This window comes from Equus quagga, chromosome 18 (assembly GCF_021613505.1).
Source record: "Equus quagga isolate Etosha38 chromosome 18, UCLA_HA_Equagga_1.0, whole genome shotgun sequence".
Lineage (NCBI taxonomy): Eukaryota > Metazoa > Chordata > Mammalia > Perissodactyla > Equidae > Equus > Equus quagga.
In genome coordinates, this window is record NC_060284.1 from 41,664,693 (window position 1) to 41,683,483 (window position 18,791).

Below are 18,791 nucleotides of genomic sequence, written 5' to 3' on the forward strand. Positions count from 1 at the left end.
GATCTGTAGAGTGACGGTCAAAGCCCCCGATGTGTTCATTTTTATTGGTTTTGATGGTGATTTGATGTCATTAGGGATGCAGGTCTCATCTTCGTGTCTGAGATCATCTGAATAACACTGGTGACGGGGAAGGGAAGAGAGGAGACAGGCGTCCATAGGCAGCCTGGATCGGACCATATAAATCTGAGAGGAGGGAGGGGGCCGGAGAGCCTGGCCTTCCCAGCTGATGGCACCAAGCTGAGCAGGAGGAAGCCAGTGGCAGTGGGGCCAGCAGTGTTTTGCCTTCACCCCAAATGACCATGAGAGGTGCCACGCAAGTCTCACTCATGCTCCTCCTGGTGACTGTGTCCGACTGTGCCGTGATCACGGGGGTAAGTCCTCTCACATTCTCGCCCTGGGTTTCTGGAGGGTGTCAGGGTCTGCACGGGCGGGGAGGCAGGAACCACACAGGAGGCAGAGCAGAAGGACAGAGCCGTTAGCCATCAGGCAGCACTTCCGAGAGGGGTCCCACACGATTGTCCCATTAGGTACACCCCACTCTGCTAAACAGGATCTGCTTTTGAGAAGCCGTCTGTGAATCAAATCCTGTTTTCAGTGCATTAGGAGGGCCCTGGAAATTTTGAAATTTCGCTCTTTGGTAAAATGACGACCGCTATTGTGTAGCAAGGAATTCCTTTACAAAGTGGATTAGCATCCCCTAATTTATCTGTGGTGTAGGTTTTGGTTTTTATATACGGTCTGGTCCACATGCAAAGTCTGATTTATGCAGCATGTTGACGTAGTTAAAGGCGGGGACCTTATTACTTCTACTGGGTATGTTTAACCTGCCCTTTGCCTACTCATGGGAAAGGCCGTTGTGAATCTCTTTCTTCCCCTCGCTGTTAGTGTGTTTTCACTCTGTGCCCAGTTCTGATAGGAATATGGGTGACAGCCATATTTGGCTAAGTGTCCCCAAAAGTAGGCATCAGATAACAGGAGAAATCCAGCCTCACATCAGAGCTTCCGCCCACACGGGCACTGCGCACTTCAGTGTCTGAAACACTCAGACTGTGGCCCTCTCTCAGAAGTGTGGCTTTACCTGGAACACCCCCAGATGGGGAAGAGGTCGTGTTATGGCGGTGGGACCAGTCTCATTAAAACAGAAAGCAACTCTTCACCTGAGAGGTTTCCAGACAAAAGCCACCAGAAAAAAAGAGAGAGAGGAATTCACTTTTATTTCAACCTCCTCCGACTTTTTACAGAGAGAATGGAAATGTAGAGAAATGCCAAACAATTCCTGGAATCGGGTTGTTTTTAATGTTCATAGAAAGGAAAACTGCTTTCTTCTCCTTTTTAGAGAAAAAAGACAGTTCAAAGAACAGATAGTAAAGGCAAGCCAATGCTTTCGAGACCCAGAGCGTAAATCAAATTGTTAGGGTGGAATTACACCTAATGAGCGTACCCCCTGGAGGCTGTCCTCCTGCTGTGCAGCGGGAAGATGACGGAGGGCAAGGCGAAGGAAAGAAGCTGGGGTACCCCACTGAGACGGGAGCAGCAGGTCAGCCCCAAAGACCGGTTACCTCACCGCGTGAGCTCCGACATCTGGCCCAGAGACGGGGCAGGAAGCAGGTCTGAGAGAGACGGGAGAGCATCTTTTTGGAAAAGCCTTCAAGGGGCCCCTTTGAAAAGCACAGTGAGAGAGAAAGCCAGGGGATGAGGAATGCACGACAGACGACCAATGTGACCAGCGGTTAGAACCGGGTGCAGCCTCCCTGCCCTCTCCACACCCTGTGGGGCCCCGAGTGGGACTCTCAGGAAGAGCCGGGTTCTACCATCTCCCATCTCCACACTCCCTTGCTCCCTGGACTGCGACCGTCCTGGGTGGTCCCTCCTCCCACAGTGGGATGGTGACGGCCCACCTCTGTGGAAGGAGAGTCATGTGGGGTCTGCTTGGGCCTAACTCGGAGCTTGCAGGGGCTGGTCGGTGTGTGAGATGTGCCCTCACAGGGCTAGAGACTGGCACGGCCAGGTGACTACCACCTGCACCTGCACTCTGAGTGACGAGCAGCCCTGGCATCCCCCACTTTCCCTCCTGGAGCCGAGCAGGTTGGGCGCTTCCACTTCTGCCACGTCCCCCACAGGCAGCCGGAGGGGGCTCCACGGCCTCCTGTTGGAGAAGAAGAGCCAACCAAAACTCAGCTCCGAACTTCAGCTCCAAAAAGCCGCAAAGCTCCTCTGGAAGTGGAAAGTCTGGGTGCTTCTCCCTCATGGCCCGCCTTGAGTCTGGAGCAGTTCAGAGCTCTGTTTTCCTCAATCCAGGCTCCTGTTAAAAGCGGACTTGTGTGGCTTTCTTTACAAATGACGCCTTCCAGAAACCAGGCATGGCCACTCTGTCCCTGTTCTGGGAGCCCAACCCGCAGGATCCATCTCTATCTAGGGGTCAGGGAGGCCAGCAGAGAAGCCTGGGGGAGATACCTGTTCTCTGGGGTGCTGGCACCTCAGATGAGGCTGGGCTTCTGGTGAGGGCCAAGGGGGTGCCAGTGTGGGGAGGGGAGGCACCAACCCCAGGTGCAGTCTCAGGGCTGGAGAGTCCCTGCCCAGGGAAACCGCACTGACGCCTAGGGGCTGGGGCCGTCAGGGCCCCTCCCCCGTCTAGGAGTTCAAATTAATTCAGCTCCACCAGCATCCACTGAGCATCTACTGGCGCTAGGAAAGCTCTGTCTCCAGCCCTCTAGACTTGTCAGAGGAGGAGGACGGCCTCCTTACTGAGCGGCCTCAGAGCAGCTAGGAGGGTTCCTCAGATCCAGGTCTGATGCCCCGCTGAGCCCTGAGCCTCCTGCCGCGAGGGGAGCAGGGGCAATAATGACGCACAGTCCAAGGCGTCCTGTGAGGCGCGGAGGTGGGGGTGGGGGCTGCTCTCAGCCGTCCCCAGCCCCCAGGGGCATTTTGGAGGGGCCTTCCCTCTGGTTTCTCCCGGGGGCACTACCGGGCAGTAAGGCCCCCCTGTTTCCCCTGCAGGCCTGCGAGCGGGACGTCCAGTGCGGGCCGGGCACCTGCTGCGCCGTCAGCCTGTGGCTGCGCGGGCTGCGGATGTGCACGCCGCTGGGGCGGGAAGGAGACGACTGCCACCCCGGCAGCCACAAGGTACTGCAGGGACCTGCTCGGGGCACACAGCTAGCGAGGCAGAGCGGGGACTGGAACCGCAGTTTTCTGACTCCAGCTCTAGCCATATCGCACTGACGCCGGGCACTGCCTCCTAGCTTTCGGGGGCAGCCTGGGTTCGAGGGGGGTGCTAACCACACAGCCTGTACGATCTGGAGGCTGGGATCCCGGTTCCTCATTTGCTGAAGGGTCTTGGGCCATCAGCATAACCGCTGTGCACCACAGTCACCTCACGTATACCATGAGTCACTTTCGGATCGGATAAACTCAGGTTTTGAAAGGGTCCTGAAGGTCCTTTGCTCCGTAAGAACCTTCCCTAAAGGACGGGAAATAAGACCTGCAAAACTGCCTTCCGTCCAGGGCCGGGCTAGGGCGAGGCCAGCCGGGCGTCTGGGCACACACCATAAGGAGGCGCTCACTCCTCTCTGCTCTGGGCACCCAGCTCCCGCCCTGCGACCCCCGGACAGCCAGCTCCCAGGCGAGACGGCAAAGCTGGGCCACCGGGTTTTGCTCTTGAAGGGTCGGAAGAAGGCAGCAGCAGGGGCGGGGCCTGCGCGGGGCGGGGCCCAGGCTTGCCAGCCCGCTTTCGGGGCTTCGTGTGGTTCAAGGGTCCTTCGTGTTCCTCTGGGACGTGCGCGCACCCGGGAGCCCCGGGTTCATCTGGGATCAGGGCATCCTCCAGTAGTCTCTCTCCCAATCATGGCCTACCTGTAGGACGAGGAGGCGCGGGGAGAGACGATGGGACAGCGCAGCAGTGCTTGTCCCTTGGGTGTGTGAGATGGTTTGGCTGCAGATCTGTATTCCTAAAGGGGACAACAGTGGTAATAAAAGCTAAAGCCGAGTGTTTACTACGTGCCACTCTTCGTACTAAGTGCCTTTTGTAAATACGTAGTTTAAACCTCTTTACAACCATATGAGGTACATTTTAAAGATAATAAAGTTGAGGCACAGAGAGGTTAAATAACTTGCCCATTGTCACACAGCCGGGAAGTGGCAGACCAGGGATGTGAACCCAGGCAATCTGACACTACCTATGCTCCTAACCACTAACGGCTTCGGTTCAACCCACCTTGCGGAAACCTCAGTGGTTCAGCACTCCTCTGGGTGTGAGTCACAGACAGTGTCTGTCTGGCTAGCTGCATCTCCGGCACCCACCAGTGTTGAGCACATAATGGGTGAGCTATAAGTGATGTTCAGTCAATGAATGTGTGTGTGTGTTTGCGCACATGCACGTGTGTGCTGCGTCAGTGAGGGGATCTGGAGGCAGTGTTGGGGGTTGTGGGGTTTTAGAGTTGGGGGTGAACAGCATCATGTTGTGGCTGATCACATAGTCTCCATAGCCAGATTGCCTGGGTTCAAATCCTGGCTCCTCCATAGGCTAGCTGTGTGATCTTGGCACATTGCTTAGCCATTCTGTGCCTCGGTTTCCTCCTCTGTAGTGGCTGTTATTGTGCTGGGGTGGGCTGATGAGACATTGGCCAGGGCTGGGCTGACCAGAGGCTCCTACCAGGAAGCCCACCTCCCTTTGGTGAGGGTGTCATCCTTCCTCTCTTCTCTCCCCAGATCCCCTTCTTCAGAAAACGCCAGCACCACACCTGTCCCTGCCTGCCCAACCTGCTGTGCGCCAGGGGCCCGGATGGCAGGTACCGCTGCTCCACTGACTTGAAGGGCATCAACTTTTAGGAGGTTGTCTGGTCTCAGGATACCCGCTGACCTCTTCCTGAGCACAGCTTGGGGAAGCCTCTTATGGACTTTTATTTCTGCCACGTGGCCCAGCTTCCCCCCCCCCCCGCCCCCCGCTGCCCCGTCCCTGCTCCTCACACTGCCCACCTCAGTCCCTCCTTCCTAGCGCACATGTGCACGTGTGCAGACACATACCACCGGTGACACGGTCTGCCAGGCCGGCCTGAAGCTGAAGGTGTCCAGCTGGTGGCTGTGGTCCTGGAGGTAGCCTGACTGGCCCTCTCCGCTGCCCAGGCCACCTGAGGGGTGGAAAGAACAGGAAGGGGAGTCTTTTCCCTGGTCCCTGCGTCGCCCACCCTCCCTCTCCTCAGACTTGACCTATCTTCCTCGGAACCCCCGCTTCCCTGCATGTGCTTCTCTGCCTGAAGTGGACGTTCCAACACAGATCCTCGGGTCCAGGCTCCAAGTCACAGGTCCTGGCCGGAGCCTCGGCCCTTTTCATGAGGCCCATGAGGGTCAACCTGTGAGGTGCTCCTCTTCCTTTGACAGACTAGCTCCTTATTTGTAGGCCCCAGGCCCCAGGTCAGACCTTCCCAGAGCACAGTGGACAGTGACCTGGGGGCAGGTGTGGGGAGCCAGGGAAGTCAGTGGGCCTCCAGCGCCCGGTCCTGACCAGCCTGTGGCTGCCCACCAGGTCGGAATTGCAATGGCCCCAAGGCCCCTCCTAACACTTTACCAGTTAACCTGGGAAGCCCCCATTCCCACAGCCTCCCCATTAAAATGCAAATAGTGGCAGTCAATCTAATCAGTATTGACATTTTAGGAGGCAATTAGGGAGTTACCTTAAACAGCTCCTTTCCCAAGATCAGGCCCTGAGAGCAGATCCTTGACTTTGAGGAGGACTGGCCTCTGCCCAGCTCCAGGAGGGGGTGCGATTTCCATCACAGGAAGGCAGCTACCACCCAGAGGCCGCAGCCGGGCTGCACAGGCCCCACAGCCAGCCAGCGCCTTCCCAAGGGAGCAAGGGCTTCCTCAAGTTCACTAGTTTGTCTGGGGTTGTGTCACTGGCCTCCATCCTTGTTCAAAACACTGGCCCAGCCCATTCAGCACCTCACACCTGGACGCGGCCTGAGGCGCACCCGGGACAGCGTGGTGAGCCAGAAGCTGTGAACACCGACCTGCCAATTGCAGAATAAAAGCATGAACAAGAGGCGAGTGGCTGTCGTGTTCCTGCTACACCTGTGTGGGGACTGCGGCAGGGGGTGGGGTGGGGTGGGGTCGGGGTGGGGATGGGGAATGGGGGGATGGGCAGGACCGGACTGTGCCGGTGGAGGCGGGATGAGACTGCTGTTCCTCCCAGCTAGGGCAATTTTCAGGAAAAGTGGATTCAGGGTCTCTTTAAACGAAGGGTGAGAGGCAGCTCGGTGGGCTCCGGGCAAGGGCTGTGTGGCTCGGATGGGTCGGTAGATTGGAGGCAGGAAGGGGGCTGTGAGCTGGCATCTGGGTGGCATGATTCCACTGGGGAAATCTGGATGGGTTGCAACTCCCAGTTCTGCAATTTAGTCCCTTCTGCTTAGTGTCGAATACTTGATGCCACCAGGCCACGACGTGTGGGGTGAGAATGTCCATATGAAGGATGGCCTGGTGAGGCCCTGCTCCCTGTCTGAAGCCAGGGCTGGGAGCTTCCTCTAAGGACCGGGCTGCTGGCCCCATGGCCCCTTCTCACCTCAATTCCTCCTCTAGAAAAATGCAAATGTAAGATGAAAGTACATTGTATCCCCCTGTTTCTCAGAGGCCCGGGGCTCCTGCCCTCCCTGAGGGGCTGTTCTGCACTTGTCCTTGAACCCAGCAGCGCCCTGCCTGGGCCTCTCACAGGGGTTGTTCTTTGTTTTTGGTTCCTTGGACAGACATCGTGGCTGCTCTGCTGACTTGTGCCTCTTCTTGCCTCCCACCAGTCTCTGTCTCCCCAAATTTCAGGCTCAGGTCCTGGATATGGAATTCCTTTCCATGTCCAGGATTCCAGTTTGTCCATCCTTGTCCCTTGGATCTCCAGGTCCCATGGGTTGCTCCAGGTCATGCTTTCTTTGGGGGCCGTCCCCAGTCATGCCGGGCCCTGCCTGCAGCAGAGCCATGCTGGCTGAGGCAATGCGGTTGCCTCAGCCCAGCAGAGAGGAAGATGGCTGCAGGCACGAGGATGCCCAGGCGTGGCGCACACTGACAGGCCACCCACCACTGCGTCTCTCCATCCCCACCTGGGAGCTCGCCCTCTGCAGACCTGTCACTGGGCAGATCCACCCATTTAATCTAACTGGACCAGCCTCATTTTTTATATCAGAATTTTGAGGAATGTATAATTGGTTTCTGCCTCAGTTCCCTGCTGTTTTTGCTGAAGTCTGAAGAGCAGAGAGGGGAGGCTGGAAGGCTAAGAAAAGTATATTTGTGAGAATTCTTTAGATTCTTCATAAATATAGTTATAAAAAGAATCTACTTACAAGAATAGTATATCCATAATAAGACTGTATCCTAGAAGAATTAAATTGAATTAGGATTAGGTGAAACCCGACACTCTTTCAAGACCCAGGCTCCTTCCATGACGGCCTTTCCCTCGTTCAGGCCCAAGTCATCCCCCCAACTGGTGGAGTCTGGTGCCATCTAGTGGCTAAAGTGGGAATAGCACAGAAGAGCTGAGGTGGAAAAGATCGAGGCGTCAGAAAGACGCAACTTTCTCAAAGCAGATGGGGATCCTTTGCCAGATATCCGCAAGTGTTAGACTCGATCAGAGGTTTAGAGGGACAATGCTCCCACCTGTGGGAAGAGGTCTGTCACTCTAAGGAGTACAGGAGAAACGCTTCGTCGCCCCTTTGGGCCCTGTCCCATCCTAGGTACATCTTTCTTAGAAGCAGCTGTCATCTTCTGGTGAGGCATCTCCTCTCACAGCTTCTCCAGGATTTAGGAAAGCAGGGTGGGGGTGGGGTGTCAGGATAGGACAATTGGATGGCCTTCCCCTCTATCTGTGTGCCCCAGGGCACAGCCCTGGAAGAGCTGCCTGTGCCCCCAGAGCTCCATTTTCTCTTCTGGTCATCTCAGTGCTCCCACCATCCCCCTAGTATCCTATTCTGAAAGTCAAGGTCAGTCTAGACTTTTCCCCTCCTGCTGTCCCTTCCCCCTGAACTCCACGTCAACTGGTCACCAAGCTCAATTTCTTTTACCTCGTAAACCTCTCTCAGGCCTGCCCCTTCTCCCTCCAGCCATGGCTGTGTCATCCCGCCCAGCACAGTCTATGGCAACTGCTTCCAACCCGTTCTCTCTGCCTCCAGTTTTCCCCTTAAAACCCACCCCTGCATGTCTACCCATCATCTTTCTAGGCAGCACATTCACCCAGTTCATTCCCCATTGAAAATTCCCCACAGGCTTCTCAGCACCAGAGAAAGCCCAGCCCTTGGCAGCCCTTGTGGTCTGGCCCTGTCCACCCTTTCTCTGCTTCTCCCACCCTACCCACCAGGCTTCCTGGCCTCAGGATTGACTAAAGTTTGTGGCAGATGCCACGTGTGTCTTTGGCTGGGCTGTTCCCTCTGTGAGGAAGGTTCTGCTCCTCCTCTCTTGTCTTCAACACACCCTCCAGGACCTACTCAAATGCAGCCCCCACCCCACCTGCATCCACAACACAAAACACCTGGGACAGAGCCCAGGCACCCAGGTGGCACTTGCTCTTAGAAAGCACCCATGCCTGGGTCAGCCTCCACCCGTGAGAGAAGGCAGGCCATGTCGGAGTCCTATTTGAGTCCTCAGGGTTGAATGGTGGGGGCCAGGGCTGGAGGAGCTGCACAGCCAGAGGATGGAGGCCTCAGCTGAGGGCAGACCACCAGCTTGTCCTCTTGGCGGCCTTACTTCCCCAGGACTGGGGCTCTCCTCCCGTGTCCAGCACAGACTCCAGGCTCTGGCCTCTCCCTGCCATGGCTCCAGTTCCACCAGCTTCTCGTCTTCATCTTAGAAGCAGCTCAGAGCGCAGTTTAAAAGGTTGCCTTGAGCATGGATCCCTTTGCTATTTTCAGCCCAGTAAGCCCCTCGGCAGACTGAACCCCCAGAGGCTTGAGGCCCAGGGACCAAGAGGGACCCAGGCCTGCGGGTAGTGCAGGGGGTGAAGGAGGGAGGAGGAGGAAGAAGGCTCTGGGCTCAGCCCCACTGCCAGGTGCTGCTGGCCTCCCGCAGCCTCACAGCCCCTCAGGAGCAGATCCCTGCGTTCACTGGAGCCAAGGCCACTCTGTGACACGGTTGGCCTCTGGGTTTGAGGGCCAAGATTCTTCTCAACACAGACCAAACCCAGGGCTGTACCAGTGTGCTGAGTACTTGACGAAGAATGTTGGTGAGCTGCCTGCCACCTGTGGCAGCCTCTCTTTAGACCCCAAGGTACACAAGGCAGTGGCCTCCTGTCCTCTGTGCGTGGCCTGTCACTGATGGCAGAAGGAGCTGGGGGAGGTGGCAGGGTGTTCTGGGCTGGCCTGCCTGGCCCAGAGCCTCCCCAGTGTTCAGGGTGGAGAGGCTGGACCAGGGGTCTGGCCTTCAGGAGCCAAGCCTGGGTTCGTGCTGTGAATGGACAAGATGGCCAGGCACCTCGGCAGATCTCTAAGGAGGGCCCAGAGAAGGTTGAGAAGTTTCTGTTCATCTGAAGTGGAACAGCAGTTTGATGTAGATTATTAACTAAGGGATCCCTTTATTGCTTGGTAAATCGAGGGCTGTAAGCTACGGAGACTATGGTGTTTCTTCCTGTGTCTGGTGCCTGACATATAGACGTGCTCGATAAACATTGACTGGCTGGCTGACTGAATGAATGAAGCAGAAGCAGCAGCAGCATCACTTCCTAGGAGGAGATGGGCTGGCGTGGGTCGCGGGGCCTCTGGGACCTGGGGGTTCCATAGCTTCCGCCTGTCACAGTCTTCCTCCCATCGTCCCTGCAGCCCCAGGGCTCGCTGTGCTCGGTCCTCTTTCAGTTTCTCTCTCCCCGCTGGGGGCCTCTGAGGTCCTGGAGATTGGAAAGAGCTGGAAAGGAAGCCCCAGTAGCCCTGAGACCAGGAAGGTGCAGTGGGATGGGGCTTCAGAAGGCAGGACAGGAGCGGGAGTGCACAGGAATGCTCTCTGCTTGTGAGCGAGAAAATCTTAAATTAGATAAATCTCGTTTAGTTTTCTTAGATGGACTTTCTAGGAGGAGAAACAAACAAACAAAAGGACCTGTCTGTCTAAGAGAATGGTAGCTGAAGGTCCGGCAGAGGAAGGGGCCTCAAGCCGCCAGTGAATGCAGTGGAGATGCTGCCAGAGCCCTGGGATGGAACCGGGAGCTGAGCAGGGAGGCCTGAGGGAAGCTGGGGTGGGCTGGAAAGCCCATAGCCGTCCACCCAGGAGGTCTCCTGACGGCCTAACAGGCTGGAAGATTAGGTGAAGGCTGCTGCTCAGCCTTCTTTGCCCCGAATGTGTAACGGGGAACAAGAGAGAGTGAGATTGTGTAGTGGATAGAATTCTAGTTGGCTGACAACTGGGCAAGCACAAGGTGAGTGCACAGGGATCGCTGGCTCTTCTCTGCGCCTCCCTGTCTGAGGGACTCTGGCCACCAGGCTCTGGGGACAGTGAGCAAGGGTGAGACCCACGGGGGAAGCAGAAAGCCTCCCTTAGCCCAAGAGAAAGTTCAGCTCAGCAGAGGCGCCAGGGCTGGCGTTTGTCTCAGTTAAGTTTGCACAGCAAACACGCTGACTGACTTGACTGTGTGCTCGTCTAGGTGGCTGACTGGGTGGTGTTGAGGTGAGGCCAAGGCCCACAAGCCCCCAAGGGCCACACTTGGCATTCCTCCACCTTAAGATGCTTGACAGTGACAATCCCTGGATTCAAGAATTTGCTATTGGACAATCTGCCCTGTATCAGCTCTCAGACCAGCCCAAGAGTCAACCTGGAGGATTTGGCTGGAGTGTACCAAAAATTGGATCCTAATGCGTGGGGACAGGAGTACAAGCTGGCCCCTGGCCCCAGGGGGGGGTGCTGTCTGTCCGGGCATCTTCAGGGACACTCTTTCCGATGGGGAATTAGAAAGGAAAGTGAGGAACCAACTTTTCACAAACAGCTCCTCTCTGTCAACTGATAAATGCTTGAATAAAACATGTTCTATCCACACAATGGAATATTATTCAGTCATAAAAAAGAATAAAGCACTGAGGTGTGCTGTAACACGGACGAACCTTAAAAACGCTTTGCTAAGTGAAAGAAGCCGGACACAAGAGACCACACCTTGTATGATTCTACTTATGTGAAATGTCCAGAATAGACACACCTATAGAGACAGAAAGTAGATTAGTAGTTGCCTAGGGCTCAGGGTGGGAAAATGGAGAGTGACTATTAATGGGCACAGAGTTTCTTTTTGGGGTGACAAGAATGTTCTAAAATTAGATAGTGGTGATGGTTTCACAACTCTGTGAATACCCTAAAAACTATTGAGTTATACATGTTAAATGGGTGAATAGGTATGGGATGTGAATTATATCACAAGAAAGCTGGTTAAAAAAATAAATATCAAAATCCACAAAGTGAAGAAAACCCCAAAATAATAGTTCTCCAAATTCCATTCACAGGGTGTGGCCAATGTACACGGGCTGCAGAGAATGAGGCCAGGATCAGACTCAGCGCTGCTCACAGCTGAACAAAATGGCCCATTTTTACAAGAACCAGGGCTCAGCTTCTGAAGTTTGGCGCCTCCAGGGACCCAGGAGGTCCTCAAAGTGTTGGGCACAACTGGACTGAGGCATTCCGGGCCGGCAAATGATTTGATGTCCTTTAATGTTCATGTAACATTCATTTTGTGGGGGAGGAGAGAATGACGTACCAAATAAGGCATTTGTAATATGTGGTGGTCTGCACCAGGCAACTTCTTGAATGGTACACTAAACTGTTCACAATTTAGATAATAAAAGAATCCCTCATTGGCAGTACAGGAGGCCTGTACCGTGCATGGTGCAGGTTGGGGTTTCAGTTTATGGTGACTGCATCTCAAAATAAGTGTCACTGCCTGCGCTCAGAGCCGGTGGAGCTCTGGGAATGACACTGCCCTGTCGCTGCGCCTTAGGCCTCAAGTGTGTGTGCTGCAAAAACATTTTCTGGAGGCGGGATGTCTTCTGCAAGAATGTGTGTATTTCTTCCACTGGGGGGCACTGCCCACATTGGTGGGAGCAGAGAAGTTCCTAGGTGGCAGCTCAGTTAACTGGCACTGAGTCCGCTGTTTAGTCCAGGGACGTCTGGTGCCTTTTTAAGAATTGCTCTCTGGATGGCTGACCCTGGGTGGGATCAAGGTGGAAAGATGATCCACAACTTGTCCCAATCCTGGTTGGGGCCATTCCTAGCCCCAGAAGCCCAAAGCCATAGAGTCACTGCCGAGAACAACTTTAAGGTGGTGAAGGACTTAGCTACCCCCGCAGCCCTCCTGGGGCCCCTCTGACCTCCCCCAGCTGCCACTGAGGCCTTCTACTCAAAGTGTATAGAGAGAGGGTCCCTGCCCACAGCCCCACCCGCTCTCTCCCGCACGCCGGAGAGGAGAGCAGTTGGGCCTCAAGAAGACGCAGGTCACAAGAGGGATACGATTTCTGGTCCTTCTGTCTAGAAGATTCTTGTCTCAGCCCCTGCCTACTTGGAATATTAATGCAACTTGAAGGAAAAATATGAGTGTGGTTCTTAAAAGGGATCAGAGTCCCCAGAGCACCTCCCTTCATACAGAGAAAAATCCTGGACTACAGATGACAGAGGGGCCTTTATTTGGGGCCCAAGGTTAGTGAGGAGGGTTGACTGGGTCCAAACAGAGAGAAACACTGATGAGTAAGAAGCCGTGGGCACAGTTCTGACAGAGACGAGGCACAGAGGAGCCTGGGAAATTCTGTCACAAAACGAAGCCCCGAAGACTAGGTAAACAAATATGTTGAATGGCAGCCCGACATTTTCTCGTCGTTTTGCATTTTGCTCGGTTGGCATTTCCCATGGAATTGGCAGCAAACTTATGTTGTTTATGTTTCTGACAGGCTGGGTAGTATAGTGGTTAACAGTATAGACTGCGTGAGTTTGAACCCTGGTCAGGCTACCTACTAGCTAGAGACTTTGGGCAAGTTACTAAATCTCTCTACCTCAGTTTCCCCATCTGTAAAATTGCCCTAATAATAACAGTATCTGCCTCTTAGAGTTGCTGTGAGGATTAAATGTTAGTGCATGCAAGTTGTTTAGGACAATCTGGCACAAGGAGCCACTGTGGGAATGCTTCTCATTTATTTATGAAGATGTCTTGGACCGTTGTCGCTGGGATCCCGGGGCCTGTGTCTCTCAGAACGGGCCCACTGAGGCAGCATTCCCTGGAGGCATCACCTCAGAGGGGTAAACGAATAAAACTGCCAAGAAGGAATGGAAACCTTCTCCTGGATGTGCTCTGATTCCCAAAAATCAAACGTGGTAGGAAGGAATCAGCTTGTGCAGATCGCGTTCTGTTTTTATAACGAAGCTGAGAAGCGCAGGTCTGTGTAGGCAAAGTTGCATAACAGCTCCGTTTGGGAACAGACGCAGATCTTATCTAAGTGCTTCTTAATACCTTCCTCATACGCGTGAGTCACCGTTTGAAAGGGAAATGGAATGTTTGCTCAATATGGGCTATGATCTTAATACTGCACTATTCACTTTTTTTTTTCTAGAAAAAGCATAAGGAGAGTGGGCCCTGAATTCTATCCTGGCTCTTCTCAGATTGTGTTCAAATTAAACCTGCCAAAGCATGCGTGTCCCCTGAGACAGAATCACCGTGGCTGGTGGCTGCGCCAGGAGCGGGCAGTACTAGGAAACATCATTCGCCCCACAGAGCAGCAGTTCCCGGACTGCAGTGCAGAGAAGCCCAAAGGAAGATGTTAAAATGCTGATTCCTGGGTTACCATCTGAGGCTCGGGTTCAGCGGGGCCTTTAACAAGCCCCCTCCAGCTATGACTGGTGCAGGTCCTCCCTGCACCTCCACCTGGCACCCTAACCTTTGAAGGAAATAAATTAAACATATAATGAAGATTCTAATTTTCCCCCCCGAGGGGCAGAGAGGCTAATTTCCATTAGGAAAAGCTCCAGTCAAGCTAGAGCGTGGTCTTAATGTTAAAAACAGAACTAGAAAGACAGGAGAGAGAGGAGGCGAGCTGTGTCTGACTGTGCCTGGGTGTGCATCCATCGGGAATTAGCTTTCAAAGGGGATACGATCGTCCTATGAAAACCCCAGTCACTGAAGTGGTAAAGGGAAAAAGGAATACCAAGGTGGGGGAGAGAGAGGAGGCCCCCAAGGGAGATTTCCCCTCTCTTGAAGGCCGGCAGCTGAGCGTGCACCTGGATGCTGGAAAGCCCTGCAGGTGAGGAGGCAGCCCTGGCTGGCCTGAGGCCACAGCCAGGAGGCAAACACGCGTCCCACATGTACTCCCCAGCCCCCTTCTGGGAGAGGGAGAGACAGGGACCTGAGCCACCACATGGGGTGCTTGGTGTCAGAAGGGGGTGTGAGGGAGTCAGGGCAACAGAAAGGGGGCCCAGGTCCCTGGGCTAGGGGCTGCCCCACCGTGGAGCCTGCTGGGGTGGGCACCTCAGTCAGCAGCCCCATGGGCAGAGGCAGCCCACAGCTCCCTCCCAGGGGGACGGGAAGGGAATTAAACATTTGAGAGGCCTGTTCTGTCAGACGGGCCATCCCTAGTGGCCTCCAAGAAGGGACACTGAGAAGGGGCCCAGCTGCACGCCCAGTGAGGCTGGTCAGAGGGAGGCGCCGGAGGTGTTCTTGGGGGGACTAAGCCCTTGGGGGGGGTTTGGTCCCATCAGGGCAGCTGAGCCCCAGTTGGGGAAAGATGGGGGAGAAGGGTCTTACCTTACACCCAGTCACAGTCTCAGGTGGGTCCCAGGGCCCTCACCGGAAGAGGCAGCTGTGAAATGACTGGGTGGTGCTCTATCTGCGGCCTGCTCTCATTTTCCTCCTCTCCTCAGGACCTGTGGGTGCTTCTGATCGTGGGAAAGGTTGCCTGTGTCCACCATGCCCCCAGGAAGCCTGCACCCTGCTGGGATCCCTGGTTGATGAGGGGAGACCCGTGGAGACAGCAAAGCATGTGGGCCAGGAGGGGCTTTGCTGGGTTGCCCCAGAGATGCCCTGAGCCCTTGGGGAGCTGGGGCAATCAGAAATGGGGCCATATGCTGCCCCCAGCATCTCCTGCCTTCCTTCCAGACACTGCCCTCCCTGTCTCCCACCTGTCTTTTCCTTTCCACGAGGTGCTCTGTCCTCTCCCCGCCTTTCCGTCTGGGAGTCCAATCCCTCCTGGGGGCCCTGAGCCCAAAGGCTCAGATTCTCATCTCAGTTCCCCAAGGGGTCAGGTGGCTCTCAGAGCATTTCCACATCTAATGTGTGGGGACAATAATTCCTGCCGCCTCATGGGGTTCCCATGAGGAGTACCCCATAGTGATACCAGCTCAACACAAGGTTGACATAAGGGAAGCCATATTGTAGAAAAGGAACCATATTGTAACTTTGAATGACCTCTGACTAACTAGCTTAGACATGCTTTGTAGATTTTTATGGCCCCTCCCAGCTGCTTTAAGTTGATAATTTTGTTCCTTTGAGTTCCTTAGGAATGTGGACGACCACTCCCCGCCGCCCCCAACCCCGGGCAGATAGGTTATGTTGACAGTCATCATCAATGACAACTGAAAGATCAGGGGATAGGGCATTGCGCCGGTCTCTGATGCATATCCAGTAAAACAAAGGACTATCAGGAACTAAGACCAGATGTCTACCCCATCTGGATACCAGCCCCGTATGTAACTGGCCTGTAGTCTTTGTTCAGTAAAGTGGTTCTTTTGGACATTAGTTGGCCATCTTCCTCCTTGCTAGCAAGCTGTAGTAAAGAAACCCTTTCTCTCCTACCACCTTGCATCCTGACTTGGCGGTGGGCAGACAACCCCCCTTGGGCAGTAACAATGGCAGTGGGTGTTTGTTAGGTACCCAGAGTCCTGTGACCCATCCCAGAGCTGCGGGACCCTAATTCCTGGAGGGAGGCCCTGGGAAGCTGGAGTTTTAGCAGCTTGAGAAACACTGATTGGAAAGGGATGAAGCAAGGAGACCCCAGTGACTCACTCTTCTCGGCTTGAGTCCTGACTGCCCACTCCTTGCCGGCTGGATGATCCCAAGGATGCAGCTTCTCTAACCTCAGCTTCCTCCTCGGCAAGATGGCCTTCCCACTAGAACTTACTGCACAGGGTTGTTGTGAGGACTGAGTGAGGTGGTGCATGTCCAGGGCCTGGCACATGGTAAACGCGCAGTGTGAACTACGGTTACTGAAAGAGCTCATGGACTGAAAGTGCTCTCTAGGCTGAAAGATGAATTGTTCTTCTGTTTATATAAAGTGGGTTCTGCCCCCCCCCCTTCAGTAAAGGATGGTGTCTGCACCAACCAATCCCCAAAGGGCAAGTCTAGAAACTGGACCATGAGCTTAGCCTGGGTGGAATGAGACAGCCCATACCCACTCCTGCCTCTGACGACCATGAAATGGGCCAGGTGGGAGTGAGGCTGACCTCCTGTGACCCCACAGGGAGGAAGCAGGTCAAAGCCCCTCCTTGCTCGTTCCTCTCCATCACCTGTCCTCCCCAACTCTGATGCCGGCCCCAATATCAGTTCCCTTACATTAAACCCAGCATATATGGGGTTAAAACCAAAGCACTCATTCCCTGCTTACTCTCTGGCTTCCTGGCTCCAGAATCCACTACCTGCCATGGAGACAAACAGCCAAGGTCACCCACCTGCAAATTTCCTTGTCATCAGCTCCTCTTCCCTGCAAACAGTGTCCGAAGGCCCAACGCACACTGGTGGGAAAGCTCCAGCCAGGCCACTGACTCTCCCCGCCATCCACAAGCAGCCACATTCCTCACAAACCTTTAAAACCCCCTTGCCTCCCCTCTTTCAGGGAGATGAGCCCCTTGCCTCCCCTCTTTTGGGGAGACAAGATAAAATAAGGCAAATTTGAGGCCTCGCCCTAGTCTCCCGGCTGATGTCATCTGAAACAAAAACCCTTTCCTTGCCATAAGCCTGGCGTTCCAGTTTTTATTTGGCCCCCCCTTGTGTGGCGCGTAGGGAACCTATGTTTGTAGGCGCTAACAACTCCATGATTGCTGTCTTTTTTTTCAAACGTTTTAAACACTACCCTAAATAGACCACCCGGGACTTTATTGCAGGCTGCAGCCCTCTTCATTCTGTAAACCACCCCATGGAGTCAGTCTGTTCAGTTCAAGGTAAAGATTTTAACTGGGGCTGTTTATAATTCTCGTGATGGAGTGGGTGTTAGTTTCAAAGCAGTCACGCCAGATGTCGACTTGGAAATTGAGAGGGAGACAAGCATTATTATAAATGAATGTTGCCAGTGATTAGTATCCGATATTTTTAACACACATTCACCTCAGAGGGAAAAAACCCTCTTTAGTTAATGTGGCTGGATGTTGTATAGTCCTTCCATTGAGGTGGGGCAGCCAAAAATCTTTGAGTGTAGCTTCAGGCAAAAATCTGACAGAAGAAATTGAGTGAAACCTGAAGGTGAATTCTCCCGTAGACCTGTCGTCAGGCTGGAGCTGTCAAGTTTGGCCACCCTGCACTTCCTTCCCTCCACCCAGCCTTCCCCCTCTGTGCCTCCTGCTCCGGTTCTGGGCTGGTCCAGGCTGGAGAACCATTGGTTGGTTTCATTATGACCTGGGAGTCTGAACTTCCCTTTAGTCTGGGCTCTGCCCAAAAGTGAAGTGACTCACACCGACACTGACCCTGGGGGCTTGTCCTGCATCACTTCCTTTGTACAGCGTAAAAACAAATGATTGCCCTTATTTAATAGGTGGTATATTTCTCCCCAAATCCACTTTTCCTGTATCTCTTGGAAAATGGGAAGTCCTGGCATCCTGGCTTGGGAACCCACAGTGGTACTATCTGGAAATAGTGGTAGCCAGTTGTTGGTGGTAGTGTAGACACACCTGAACCCACCACTCATTGGGGTCTCCACCACGCCCTCCTGAGGGTGGCCAGCTGGTGGCTGGGGTTTGCATTGGACCTGCAAATAATTTGTTTGGTCTCTACAGTGTTGGCCTGCGTTGTGCTTAAAAATTTTTGGAAGGGATTAAATTAATTGCATATATCTATTTTTCAGTATTTCCTTTAAAATTAGAATTTGAAACATAATCCCCAGTGTCACGTAGGCTCATATTATGTTACATGCTTAACCCATAGCTTAGTAAAAACAAAAGATTATTGGGTAGCACCTCTGGCCACTGATTTTTGTTACACCGTCCGTCCATCACTCTCCTCTGCGGTAACTGCCCAGCCCTGAAGGCGTCAGAGCTTCCTCCTCCCACCCACTGTCACTGAGCCTCAAGTTTCTCATGTGTTAAATGAGGCCCCTGCAGGGTGGAGTAGAAAGATCATGGGTTTTTGAGTCAAAACCTGGCACCACCATATTCTAATTTGGGAGCTGGGTAAGTGACTCAATCTCTTTAAGTTTCAATTGTCTCATTTATAAAATATAGGTAATAATACCTGCTCTGTATGCTATTAGCGATGAATAGAGGAGAGGAGAATATAAGAGCTTGCACTTATTAAGTCCTTGCTGTCTACCAGGCACCTTACATGGCCTCATTGATCATCACAAAAACCCTACAAGGTGGAAGATGTTTACGGATGAGAATGATGAGAAATAGCCTGAAATGGGGTCTAGGATCGGCTGCCAGCCCAGGGCTCTGCAGCCTCGGCTGGAGGCCTGTCCCCTGGAGCAGGGCCCTGGGCGCCTGAGTAGCCGGCTCTGCTGCTGTTTGGTTTCCATCCTCTTCCTTCTGGATGGGCTGGACAACATGTGTCAAATTTATAAATATGGAATTTATCTGGAGAGGTCTTTGGATGATATCAATCTTTGAAACCTTTCATTTAG

At 53.8% G+C, this 18,791-nt stretch overlaps 1 protein-coding gene across 1 annotated transcript; it reads left to right on the forward strand.

The window, feature by feature from the left end:
- The first annotated feature begins 299 nt into the window (after window positions 1–299).
- PROK1 (prokineticin 1) lies at window positions 300–4,824 on the forward strand. The gene is made up of 3 exons (XM_046645088.1): window positions 300–371; window positions 2,998–3,123; window positions 4,705–4,824. The coding sequence occupies exons 1-3, from the start codon at window positions 300–302 to the stop codon at window positions 4,822–4,824; spliced, it is 318 nt and encodes a 105-aa protein (XP_046501044.1).
- The last annotated feature ends 13,967 nt before the right edge of the window (window positions 4,825–18,791 follow it).

Excerpts from the sequence above, each read along its gene's own strand:
- PROK1 (XM_046645088.1), top strand. The coding sequence starts at position 300 with ATGAGAGGTGCCACGCAAGTCTCACTCATGCTCCTCCTGGTGACTGTG. Across the intron at positions 372-2,997 it reads ACTGTGCCGTGATCACGGGG|GCCTGCGAGCGGGACGTCCA; the intron begins GTAAGTCCTCTC and ends TTTCCCCTGCAG. Across the intron at positions 3,124-4,704 it reads GCCACCCCGGCAGCCACAAG|ATCCCCTTCTTCAGAAAACG; the intron begins GTACTGCAGGGA and ends TTCTCTCCCCAG.